Source organism: Antrostomus carolinensis, unplaced genomic scaffold (genome assembly GCF_000700745.2).
Source record: "Antrostomus carolinensis isolate BGI_N321 unplaced genomic scaffold, ASM70074v2 scaffold4751, whole genome shotgun sequence".
Taxonomy (NCBI): Eukaryota; Metazoa; Chordata; class Aves; order Caprimulgiformes; family Caprimulgidae; genus Antrostomus; species Antrostomus carolinensis.
The window spans coordinates 22,711-36,093 of NW_010294673.1; the positions used below are offsets into that span (position 1 = coordinate 22,711).

The window sequence follows — 13,383 nt, forward strand, 5'->3', positions numbered from 1 at the left end:
CATCTTCTGCAAACTGGAACATCCTCAGGCAACCCTCTGGGCAGGTGAGGATCTCTCGTTCTGCCTTCAGCAGACACTGGATACTTCAGACCTCTCTGCCCATTTTACAGAATGCACATACACTGGTGAATTACCTTTTCATATTGTTAAATGTGTTACTGCTACTGACATTTCCAAGCAACTACTATTGATCAATACTGATTTCAGTGCCTCTGGGGGAGTTAAAAAAAAAACAAAAAGAAAAGAAAGAAAAAAGAGGCCACAAAAAAACCCGCTACAAAACCACAGCCCTCCATGAAATTGTTTGGAAAGGAGTACTTTGTGAGAAAAACTTAATTTCTACCATTTTAATGTAGGACCTGTGATACTCTTGAACACAGAACCCTTCTCCCCATCCATTACACCTCATGTACAGGGCAAGGAGCGCTGAGCTGAGGCTCGTTTAGTAGATAATATAGGAACATGGTTTCAAATCACCAGAATTAGCAACAAATGTGTGTAGCTATACTTAATTTCTGTTCCTTTATGTGGTTATGTAATGTTCCTGCCCTATGCTCTAGTCCCAGACGTAATTATGCTTCATCATTATTATTCAGGGTTTGCAAAAGATGTAAAGCCAAGTGCTGTAGCAAAGAGCCCCCAGCCAGCAGCCAGGCAATGCACTGAGGCACAGCCACGCTGGCTGCAGCAGAAGGTCAGATCTGAAGCTGCAGGGGTTAAACTGTAACGTTCATCCAGCCAAGCCCAAGGGTGGCTTAGGCAGGAGCTGTTAGCAATAAGGAAGAGTAAAGGGGCTTGACCAGCAGTCAATCTCAAACCCCTCTGAATCAGCCTTGACAACTCAGGGATCAAAAAAAAACCCTATGACAGGCATGGGCTGGGAATGCACAGTCATGCAATTCTCCTTCCAGGCATGATCATACAGTCTCCTTCTGTGGACAACTCCCAGTACCTGGAGAGCTAGGAAGAGCAGGTGGCATATCCTGCTAGGAAGAGCAGGTAGATTATCCTGCTCTGGGTAGGATTTCCAAGGTAATGGCCTTCTAAAATCTTTTGCTCCCAGGAGAAGCAGCCATCTACAACTTCTCTGACTCAGCACAGGACTACCAGGGATCATTATTCTCTGCCCCATCCTTTTATTGTACTGCCTCAAAGAGAGCTTTTAAGTTAAGAGCTCCTTTCTCTTAACAGATGTAAGTCTAAAAAGACTCCGTAAGAATTAACTTTTTTTTTTTCATATAAATATGAGGTCTGCACAAAGAAGAAAAAATAAAATAAAGAAAGAAGTAGAATAAAGAAAATAAAGAAAAGAAGGGAAGTCAAAAGGAAAGCCAGCAGGTCCAACTCTGACACCAGGGACCCAGACTCCACTTTCCACAAAACCTAGGACAGGTATAATTCTCCTCACTTTACTCACATGAGAAAATGAAGCTTGCTCTCCCATGCACTCTCTCACACTTTCTTTCTATTTTTCTAATGCTCTCAAAGACTTCTATCTTTAGTCAGACAGTCTTGTGGTAAATTTCTTTAAACTGCAATTGGATAATCTTCCAGATTCTGGGGGACCCCTTTGTCAAAGGAATCCCTGGGGGTATAATGCCTGTTTCATGAAATTCTGTTGCTGAAATAACAAATGACTGATTAAAGATATGATTCCTTGCTCACACTAGAAATCCTGTTTTACCAAGAGCTATTTTTCAGGAACTCTGTAACAAAATATGTATGCTTATACATTTATCTTCCTTTATCTTATTTTCTGTCAAACAAGACTCTGAATTTGTGAATATAGTGATTGTGTGTTTCACTGGGAATTGGGACCTCAGTCTGTGCGCTTGCTACCCTCGACCTTAGAGATCCCAAATGTGCAGGCAACATTTGAACTACTTTCTCTAAATCAGTATTGGCTTTTGCTCTCTGAGTGTAGATGTGACTCTTAGTCACTTGCAAAAGCCCCACAAGTAACAACACAGCGTGTGAGTAATACAGACTGCACGAATGTGAACTGTGTGGGGTCGGGTAGTTACCAAATGGTAATGAAAAGGTTTGGAATTACAGCTTTACCTGGGCATTTGTGTCACAGCATTTATCTCCTTCCTGACTGAGCAAACCAGTTATTGCTCTTTGACAATAAATAAATGCTCCCACTGCTCATGAAATAGTTTCCCACACCTTTATTCTGTGGCAGATTTATATGTAATACAGAAGTTGTGCCATTCAGCTGCTAAGTGTCCTCACAACAATACAATTTAGCTCTGCTCTGTGACAAACTCAGAGATTTAATAAATAAATAAATAAATTTTAAAGATTTTTTAAAAGATTAAAGATTTTATAAAAATTTTTTAAAAAATTATTTTTAAAAGCAATTTTCTGAATTGCTCCTCTTGAAGTACCCTGAATTTTTCCTGAGCAGTCACACCTTTCAAATACTACACAAGTCCAACACTGCTTGAGACCTTCTAAGACAAGTGAGAGTCGCCACTAGGATGAGCATAAGGAATTTGTAACCACCAGCCTTTTGCCCCTTCAGTGCCTCTAAGAGTAAAAGTATACTGTCAATCATTGCTAGAAAAAAAGCACTTACCATTCTTTTGCCAAAATCTTGGCATGGGCTGTTAATAGAGCTTCCTTTTAGTGGGATCATCCCTTTGGGGCTGCTGTCAGCCTTCCGCTTGTAGAATTCAATTCCATCTTCTAAAAGCACAACCCACATCGGCTTCCAGGTATTAAACATACTGCCCTGCATCAATAAGACGTGTATATTACGTGCAATAAATCACTTTTCACATGATATCCATTGAAGACATGACCTTCCAGGGAGTGTCTGACTGACACTAACATAACCATAGTTAGTGTCTCAAAGGAAACATACCACAGGCACACCCATCTTACTAGGCAGTTAAAAACCCTTGTTAATCTTCTGACCACCATTCATTTCCTTCCCCTTGTAGTTACCCCAGCTATGAGTTTTTCCAAAATCACACTGCCTGCCCCAGCTGGTGTTTCTTTTAAGCAGCAGTTTGTCCCAACCACTGTCTTCATGATAACATAATGGCAATATTATCAATGATCCTCACAATTTCTGGATGTGAACTGGCATTAGGGCTGTCCCATTAACTTGGGCATTCTGTGGTATGTTTAAGAATTGGTGCTACAACAGAGTCAGTCGTTGAGGCTTGGCTGGCTGATAAGAAAGTACACATCCCAGAAGACTTCTAGACACGTAAGAACAAACTGTAAGAGTAATGAATACTTTAAGGGCCCGAGGCTGCAGATCTCCAACTGCTGTGGTGAGGAGTTGAAGTGCTTCATTTCATCTTTTAAAGCTTTTACTTCCTATTCCTGAAACACAACTGTTCGATGCAAGAAATGCAGGTATAAATACAGGGCCCAATCCTGCATATAGTGAAACACACAGTAGAACTCAGGGACTCGGAGAGGAACAAGCTGTTTCTCTGTGTTGTGCATGATTAACCACTAGAATTACTACAACTGTTGCACTGTAGCTAGAGGACCTCTCTGGTCCTGCCTGCAGTCACAATCCCAGATACCCAAGTGACTTACTGCTCAGCCAAATGAACATTTAGATATGCTGAATGCCAACAGTTCCTCTGAAGAGCTACCAAAGCACAACCAAAACTTGTGGGTCCTAAATCAGATGTCATCCTTCAAAAACATTAGCCTTGCTCTTTCTGTTAGAAACAGAGATCTAAATTTATCCTCCCCATCCTGCAACTCCATCCACAGTATCCCTGTCCTCCTCAGACCATGGGCTGAAGCTGCAGACAGAAGCAAGGCAGCAACCCTCGTGCTGTGCAAAGGGCTTGTTCTGATTTGTTAACCCTGAGAGCTGGGCAGTTAGTTACCTTTGCATTTGTAGTTCTGCAGAAGTGAATGGGACAGAAACACGCTGACTCTTCTTTTTTTTATTTATTATTATTTCCCAAATGAATCCTTTGCTGTCTCACCCTCTTTTGCTGCCCTACCTTCCAAGAAAGGTCTTTTGCACTCTGAATCAGAACTCATGTTCAATTACAAGGTACCACACATGGGCTGACTGCTGTTTTCTTTTGATTTTTTTTTTTTTAATAGGCCATAAGAATTTACCATTTTTGAGAGTCCAAACTGACCCACTGGTTGACTTTCTGCTAAGAAAACAATTTAAATGATGAGCCAAGACAAGAACTGTTGCAATTTTCTTTTGTTTGTGGGTTTATCACAGGTTACAATACTTCTGCTCATAAACAGGCAAGTCCAGTACTTCCTGAAGACCAGAGTGACACGCTCTGCCAATGGAAGCCACGGCAGAGCACTGTTAGAGTGGCAGTCTCAGATCCACACCATCACCAAGCCCAAACATGGTCACATTGTTCTCATCTAAAACATATCATGAAAGACAAGTAAGCAGGATGCTGGATTTTATTTTCCTGGCCTAAAAATCAAATTGTCTCACCTACCCCAAAGACTGCAGATACAGACAGGTGTTCCTTGAACTGCTATCTGAAATCATCAGCCACTTTAAAAACACATGCAACTTTCCTTTGGTAGAAAAACTTCTTGGAAAATCAGCTGTTTCTCATATTCAGAAGATGACATAAGCTCCCCAAAATATAAAAACAGAGGTTTAAGCTGACCTAAATCAACACCGAAGCCTAAACCCACATTTACTGGAGGTCACATTGTTCCAGCTAAAGCACTGACCCTCAAGCACAGTGCTGTTCCCCAGAATAATGTAAATACCAAGGGGAGAGCCAGTAACAAATGGCCCTCACTCTGTGCAAAGAGAGCTGCATGGATGACTCCTTTGGGAGGTCAAATCCTTGGTTTCACTTTACAGGGATAAAGGAGAGGAGGAGAGAGTACATAATTAGCAGGTAAGGTCAATCAAGAGCACCAAGCTCTGGCTGTGGAATTCATCGCAGCCTCACTGATGTATCAAACAGCCGGTACCCATCTTTTGAGGTCCCTTCCAATCCCTAACATTCTGTGATTCTGTGTGTGATTCTGCTCCTTTTGCCCTCCAGCCTTACCCTGAGCACGCTGCTGCCCCTCCCCACCAGCATAAGCTCACTTCTGTAAGGAACAGCCACCTACGAGGCTGTTCTAGGAAACAGGCACCACTTCCACTTCCCTGTTGCCATTGCAACAGCACCCCGCAGCAACTGCAGCAGTAGATGCACAGAGAGACATTCCAGGGACCCAGCATCCACAGGAACGTGAGGGACTGGCACACCTGTATGCACCTATTCCCCAGCATTCCCAGCCAGGCACAGAGCCTGGGACTGTCCCAGTGCCTAAGTCTGCAGCCATTGCCCTGTCACAGAGCAATATAGAGTGTGTGTCACTTACTCTATCAGGCCATTGAAACTAGAGACCTGCAATCTGCATAGCACAAATTTGGCTCTCTCCTTCCTCACGACAGCAGCACTGCAGCTTTGCGATTACTTTATGAACTTACTTCCTTTCAGTGTCAGTGGAATTAAGACTGAGGAGTGGCCTCTTCACAACATTGGTCCCAGATTCGAGAACCCTCGAGCCAGCTGTTCTAATGAGTTAAATTCTCATTTTGATGAGCAGAGACACCACAGGAGAGAGCTCCTCTCTTGCTGACACCATTTAGTTATGCTGCTTTAAGCCAGACTGAGCTGGCTAAGGATTTAAATTAAAGTCAAGGCCTTAACCTATGGGCTTTATCACAAAAGACTCCAGAGCAGAAGTTGCTGTGGGGCAGTGACTGGCTTCCCAAAGACGGGAAGTGCCTGTGGCCCCACACACTGTCTCTACGCCAAGGTGATCTGATCTCTTTAATATCATTATGCTTCCTTGATGTTTAACTCAGCAATCAAGTGCAACTGAGTAGGCTGTGGCCATTTCAAGCTGTTACCTGTTTTGCCAAGCTTTCATTAAGGCATTATTTACTGAAGGGCATTTACTTACTAAAAACACTAACCTTTTGATCCAAAGGTACATCTCCGATATGAGCAAAATGCCTCATGTAGTGTTCTGACAGGATATAACTGCTAGCAAGCACCTCTATAATCACACCACATTGTTTTACTGCTCACTGAATTCTGTTCATTTGCCTTTTCCTTTTGTAAAAAATGATCCTTTTTTTAATAAGTGAAACCAAGGTATGTTTCCCCACACCTCCCCAACCTGTGCAGAGTTACCTTCCTCTTCCACTCAGTCCAAAACTGCCCACTTACCTTCTTAACCAAGTAGCCCTCCCTTATGCGCATCGGTTCTCGCTCCATGTCTCAGGCAACCCTGCTCTTGGGTCTACCAGTGCTGGCAGCTGAGTTCCTCTGGCAGCAAAGTCTGTGGGCTGGCGTTTTTACAGTACAGCTGTGTCACTTTCACAAGTTCCTCTGCCTGCTAATCACATGAAAACAAGCCCATTTCCTCTTACAGAGCGAGAGATAGGGAAATGCAGAAGCACGTCTGTATTTATAGTTTGCCTCTGACAGAACAGGCAACAGCCTGACAAAACACTCAGCTCTATCAAATACGGTCAGCCTGGATGACAGAGTCCTGGGAAATTAAATAAGCACATTAGTGCCCAATCTCAAAAAATCAGGCCTGCTCTGCAAATACATGAACTCTAGCAAAACAACAAACAGGGTGGTGCACTGGATTGCTGCTTGGTGCATGCCAAAAGGATCTCGGAGACAGGTTTCCAACTCACCTCATCCCATCTTTGAATCTGACTGCCAGTGGCTGAGCACATGGGGTCTGGCAGGGAGCTGGAGGGCCCTCCCTTGGCTAATGATGCTGCGCCCTCTGCTGGTACCAGAAATTTGTTTATTAAACTTGATCAGGTTTTGGAATTTGATGCTGAGGCCTCCCAAAGAAGTGAGCTGTCAAACAGGCATAAATGGATTAGATCAGCACATAAAGCACTGCAGAATGTCACTGTCTACGAGCATCTTTTACTTACTGCAGAGCTCATTTGGCTATGTTTTGTAAAAAATAAAGCAAAACCTGAATTTCCCAAGTGTTGATATATTCCATAGTCACAATCCCTCTTCCTCCTACAGAAGAAAGGCTGGTGGTATATGGGAGGCAGTAAGGAGGTGACTGCATTGCCAAGAGCAAAGTATTCTCCCATGCACAAGACCCCAAATCACTTTCACAGCTGCGCCCATTCAGATCAGGGTTGAGCCCTTATCTGTCACCTCTGCCACTTGTAAAGATCCCCAAACAGGGACGTTTTCTGCAGAGAGAAATTCCTGCTCTCCATTCGACTCTGTTTGACTCAGCCTTTACTCAGAAGCATACAGAAGTCTGACAAGGTGTGTGATGAACGATCAGAAGGCTAGAAGAGCCCTCAGAGACTTTCTCTAGACATTCCTCACTGATGCCTTTCTAGTGGTTCTCCCACAGATGACACTCCACTCCCCTCTTGGGTATCTGTATTAGTGCTTCACTATCCCAACTGCTGAATGTTTCTCCTCACGGTCTGAATTGAGATTTTCCTCTCCAGACCCTTCTCAACTAGCTGCTGCTTCAGTGACCCCTCCAGTCTCACCTCCAGGAAGAGGAGCTGTCTGTACCAGCAAGCTCAGGCAATACACCTTGCAGTGCATTCTGCCCAAAGCACACCTTTTGGGGATGGTTTTGTGTATTAGTAGCACCTTTGGGTTTTGTTTCTAGAACCTACAGAGTCTCAGTACATTGTTCCTTTGCTTATGTAAATCATGCCAGTGTAAGGATCTGATTGCTATTCAAGGCCCTAGATGCTGACCAAGCCAACCATCCATTAGGCAGTTTGCAAATCAAAAGATTCGATACATGCTTTCCAGTTCTCTGGCTGTCAAGTGTACTTGACATCAGCCAACAGATCCTAAAATTACTAGAGGGGCAGAAACTCACACATAGCTTCATTTTACTTTTAGCCCTTTTTGGAAACAGGGCTGAAAGTAAAAATTTATCACTAAAATGTGACCAAAAAGCTTTGTGTCACATTTAGAGCAAAGAATCTGCCTACCAGACCCAGGGCCTGGAATGAACTGAAGATACATTCCAGAGTTGAGGTGATCCAACTGAATTTCTGAGTTATATTTCTATGAAGGCTTCCTTCATTTCCCATCAAGCCTTAAAACAATGCTTGATGGACTCAGGAGCTTGTAGACTCCTCCTATATAATGGAGGAGTCAGTAATTCCTTTTACTTTAAGAAGGTAAATGATTTCCTTCTCTTCCCTTTCATTCCAGTGGTTCCATCTTTGGGAAAAGGTTGTTTGGTTTTTGGGAGGGTTTTTTTTGCTCTGATTGGATAACAAAACTATAGGCCATAGACAACAATAACTCAAATTTTAAATACCTTTCACTGTACAGCTGGAAGCCAAACTATCCCTTTATTAGCTGCCTTGAGGTCATAATGCTACAGAGCCTTGGACAAGCATTACAGACCAAGAACTGGCTCACAGTTAGCAATTCCTTCTGTCTCTCCCTTGCTACCCCTCAGACCTGAGGAAAGGTAACTCCTTCCCCAGCTGCAAGGGCTTTTAGGGGACAAGGACAAAATAATCTGCCAGCATTTTCCTCCCTGCAGGCAGCCTTCCCATAGGTTTTCCTGCTCATCTGCTCCTGCAGGTTCAGTCTTTGTGCTGAGTCAGGATGACAGGGCCCTGCACGATAAATTGATGATATGAAATGTCCAGGGACAGAGCCTCTCCAATAGAATATCTATATGACTTTATACTAAAAAGTGGTTTAATGTGAACAGAAAAGGATGCTGACTCCACAATTTCACAAAGCTCAGTTACCTGCATGAAGAGCCCTTGGAGGTGTGAAATGCAATTCTAGATGGCACCAAGCCAATGCCTCCAGAATTTACCATTAGCTACTTATGCAACTCCAGGTCAAAGCATAAAATTACCTCCATCCAATATTAGTTGGAAGCAACTACTTTCATAACACTTCTCTCTATATTGTTTCTTTTTCATCTTCAAAGCTCACCTTTTCCTTTTGCCCTTCTGCCTTACGTGTCTGGAACAATCCTTTTCTTCTAACACTGGGGCTTGGTTTCATTTATCACACATCACCACAGGGGAACCAGCACTTCATCTTCCCCCAGGCAGAAATGTGCTGATCAGATAAATAATTCACGTGAAGCAAAATGGTCCTTAGCATGCAGTGGCCACGGCAGGTGTGAGGGACAGCCTGGACTGCTGATGCACCTCTTCTTTGTGCAGGCATTCCCAAAGAGCAGCACCGGGCGTGAGAGAGAGGAAGAGCTGTGTTTCTTCTAGCTCTTCACAGAGGGGAGGATACAGCTTTGTCTGGCAGAAAGACAAAGTAACCTGCATTGTGGAAACCTGCTATAACTTACCCTGTACTCCTCATTTCTGTCCAAAGCAGGTAAAGATGCATGAAGCTGGATTAGAAACATCTGTCACAATAGCACAATCTGCAACAGAGCTGAATATTTTAGCTCAGTTTACTGATGGGTGATCAGTTCTTGTATGGGAGATCTTGCTACTGTATTTCCTCAGAAAACTCTGGGGTTTTTCTGCTACTTCAGGGTCCACTCCCACAAGCGTTAAAAAACTAAAAGTGATCAACCACATTTATCTGAGCAAGGGATCTAGCTGAGAGACTGATGGGCATTTATATTGAAAACTGGAACCATATCTTTGCAAACAAATGTGTCACCTGCAAGGAAGACAGGCAGTTTCTCAGCTTGTTATATCAGCTTCACTGCTTTCTCCACTGGCCCTTGCATAGCTGTTCTTTAAACACGTTTGCTGCGTTGTAAATGCCATAAGCCCACTCCATCTGCAACAGAGCACGGGAATTCACCATAAATATGCATCTCTGGCAAATCAAGCTGCATTTACAGGGGAAATTAAATCCAATGCTCTGTGTTCAAAATGATTGTCTGCACGGGAAAAATATACACAAGTGGTTCACAAAGGTGTTAAAGACTCAGTCTGGCTTACAGTTCAGTAAAACCCTTCCTCAACTTCTGCGCAGAGGCAGAGGTCTCAAAAGAATTACAGTATTAAACTGAGAGCTGGCAGATGCAAGTCTCAGCACAATTCACTCCCTACGGAATCACGCATGTGCCTATTTTTAGCGAATGAGAGACTGTGGCTCTACAGCCACTTCTCAAAAAGAAACCCCAAACCGGAACATTTCCAAACTTAGCACTGCGTTAAGAAAGCAATCAAAGAAGGGCAAGCATGAAAACATGAAAAGACTATTACGAGCACTGCCCACATCACCTTGGAATCTAAGTGCTGTGGGTTGGTTGTCATAAATGAAGCATCTTGTTCTGACCTCAAAGCACGTTTTAGATATTTAATTATTGTGGAGCTATGCAGCAGGATTAGTGTGTTAGCTCCAAGTGGGAAGGCCTGCATAAATGGGAACACTGAAAAGCTTACGCAGCTGACGTATTGTCATGCACAGAGAGAACATACTGAGTGGATGCAGTCAAGAGACCAAATGGATTTCTCCAGAACGCTTTCTAGACAAACTGGACAAGCACAAAGCACAGACCATGGCTTGCCTCCATGCTAGACCTGACTTTTCATTGAATGCATCCAACCTCATCTGTGACTTACTCGCCTCTCCCCTACAATAGTTCCCCATCAGTGATACACGCAGGTGATGTTGCTGCACCAGGGAAGGCCTAGGCACAAGAGAGAGGTCTTGGAGGATGGAGCCACAGCGTGAGAAGACTTTCCTAGTTCTGGGAAAGAAAAAAAGAGAGATGAGAATAGCTGAGCATGCTGGCTGCTGCTCACTTGAGGAAGTCCACCACTCCCTTCAAAAGCACCAAGGAGTTCCCCAGGATACTGCTGCCATGTTCCTGCCCCAAGGGAAGGGAATTAGCTTAATGTACCTTGCTGACTCCAGACAACAGGCTGGGAAGTCTGAGATGCCAGGGAAACAGAAGGTAGATTTGAAGGACTGAAAAACAAACAACAAAAAATAAAAAAGAAGCAGTTTTGCATTTTACAAAGACATTAAAGATTTCAACTCCCACCCCTCAAATATATGTGCAGAGAATGCAGGAACAGACACAAATTCACCTCTTTGTTTGTGGAAGTAAATCACTGCTATGGCTTAGAAGAAATGGGACCTTGTCCTAAGTCTGTGATGATCTATTTAGCTTTGAATCTTACAAACATCAGTGTATTTGCTCCGTGCTCCTGACAGAACCACACTGCCTCCTTCCTCCTGCAGGTATTTTGCTCCCTACAGAATATCAAGCAACTAATATCAGGTAACCATGCAGCAGCCTGGGGGCTGAGACCCATAGAAAATCTGGACTGGAAGGGCATGGGTTTCTCTAGCCAGGGCCCATCCCACCACCCTCAGTGAGGGAGGGGCCCGTAGCATTGGGCAGCTCCATGGGGATGGGCTGAGGTCCAGCCAGGTAGTCAGCCTGCAGCTCAAGATCAACAGTGGGATACATCTGTGGCAGAGCCGGAGAACACTCCTAAGGAGAACTCAGGGAAGGACTGAAAGCCCAGGGCTGAGCTGAAATAGGGCCCATGGGCAGAGGTCACAGGTGAGGCTGGTCAAGCCCATTAAGGTGGGCAGCAACAAAAACTAACCTCCCAGAAAGACTCAGCAAAGGTAACCCCCCCCCCGATCAAGAGCATCTGGTAGGATCAAGTAAGTAAATACACTAACACATGCAAAGTTATCAGATCAATAAAGAGAAAGGCAACGTCTACATTTAAAATTCCTTCTTCATAAATGTTCTACTCTGAGTTTCACTTTCACATGGTAAAACAGTTATTCAGCTATGCATACATAATCCATAATATGATGCTTTTTTAAATTCTCCCTTATGTTTACCACTTTTTCCATGGTAGGTCAGGAATAAAGTCACAGCCTGAGCTGTGTCCAGAGAAAGATGATCATTCAGGCAGAAATAACAAGGGAAAAAACCTCGTTATAGATCTGACCTCTCATGTACTTGGGGAACTAATTGCAATCAATGTCTTCAGCTACACACAATTTACTACAACATGATCCGTCTGGCCCATGAGGTGAGTAAAACTGATCCCTGGCAATGGCCATTATTCTTCACACAGCCCTTTAAGCGATACTCTCAGATTCCCCGTGTGTAAGGCTTCTGTGATTTCGTACTCAATTACATCCAAACTTACACAAGCGGGAACTGCTGTGAGCAAAACTTCCCAAAACCCACACAGTGCAGCAGCTTCAGTGGAATATAACAAAAAATGAGAAGTCTCTTGCAATGATCAATGGGTTAAATGCAATCTCTAACTGTTTGTGGTGGGTTAAACCTGGCCAGCAGCTGAACACCACACAGCCACTCACTCACCCTCCCCTGATGGGTAAAAGTGAGAGAACTCGTGGGTTGAGATAAAAACAATTAAATAATTGAAATAAAATTGAAATTAAAATAATAACGATAATAACAGTAATAATGGACTATACAAATGAGTGATGCACAGAGCAATTGCTGGCCACCCACTGACTGATGCCCAGCCCATTCCCTGATGGTGATCCCAAAGCAGAGACAATCCTGGAACCAAAACTGCAATCCCAGAAGAGAGAGAGAGTCCAAGAGATTCTCCAGAGCTGCCCCAGCTTCCTCGCTGACCCTCATTTATATACTGAACATGACATCACATGATATGGACTATCCCAGTGGCGTATCCAAATGCCAGTTTGGGTTTGCTAATTTTACTGTGCTCCCCCAAGTCCTGCAGACTAGTGAAACACAGGGAGACTGGGAAGTCCTTCATCTTCCAGCAACAATTGAAAACATGGGTATGTTATCAACATTCTTCTCATAACAAATCCCAGGCTGAAAGCAAAACAGAGAGCTATTATAGCTACTAAGAAGAAAATTAGCTTTCTCCTAGTGAAACTGGGACACTGTTAAGATGGGAATGAGACCTGTGGAGGGTTGAATCACGGCACAACTTCCAGTTCCAAAGATCTTTCTCCTTGAATACATAGTACTAGCTTTAGGTAGAGTAATAGTAAAGAAATTAGATTCTGATCTGATAGGTAGAGTAGTAGTAAAGAAATGAGATTCTAATCTGATAATGGATTTTTTTTTCTATTAAAACACCCAGATTGCAATAAAGTGATGAAAAAAACCGCCAACAGAAACCCTGAACCAAATATCGATGTTGATTGTTGATTTCAGGAAGCAAGAATCTGCCCCTCAGCCTGGGCACGGTGCCTCACAGAATCCAGAAGCCTTACAGGAGAGAGAAGATCCGCAAGCCCATCTCTTGGCTCTCCGCCCTCCCTTCCCTCTGAGGCAGCGCTGGCTCCTGTGTGCCGCATCGCGGCTGCCCGAGCCCAGCCCCAGGGCAGCTCCATCCCGCAGGAGATGCCGCCCGCGGTGCGGGGCCGGGTCCCGGCGGGGAGGAGCCCCGGGGCG

At 43.9% G+C, this 13,383-nt stretch overlaps 1 protein-coding gene across 1 annotated transcript in view; it reads right to left on the minus strand.

The window, feature by feature from the left end:
* Positions 1–6,306, minus strand: part of PLEK (pleckstrin) — a 17,581-nt gene extending 11,275 nt beyond the window's left edge. Inside the window, exons 1-2 of the mRNA XM_010177701.1 lie at positions 6,204–6,306; positions 2,582–2,737 (exon numbers count right to left, since the gene is read on the minus strand). Of these exons, the coding sequence (XP_010176003.1) occupies positions 2,582–2,737; positions 6,204–6,251 (204 nt within the window). The 5' untranslated portion in view covers positions 6,252–6,306. The remainder of the gene's footprint in view (positions 1–2,581; positions 2,738–6,203) is intronic.
* Positions 6,307–13,383: the final 7,077 nt, after the last annotated feature.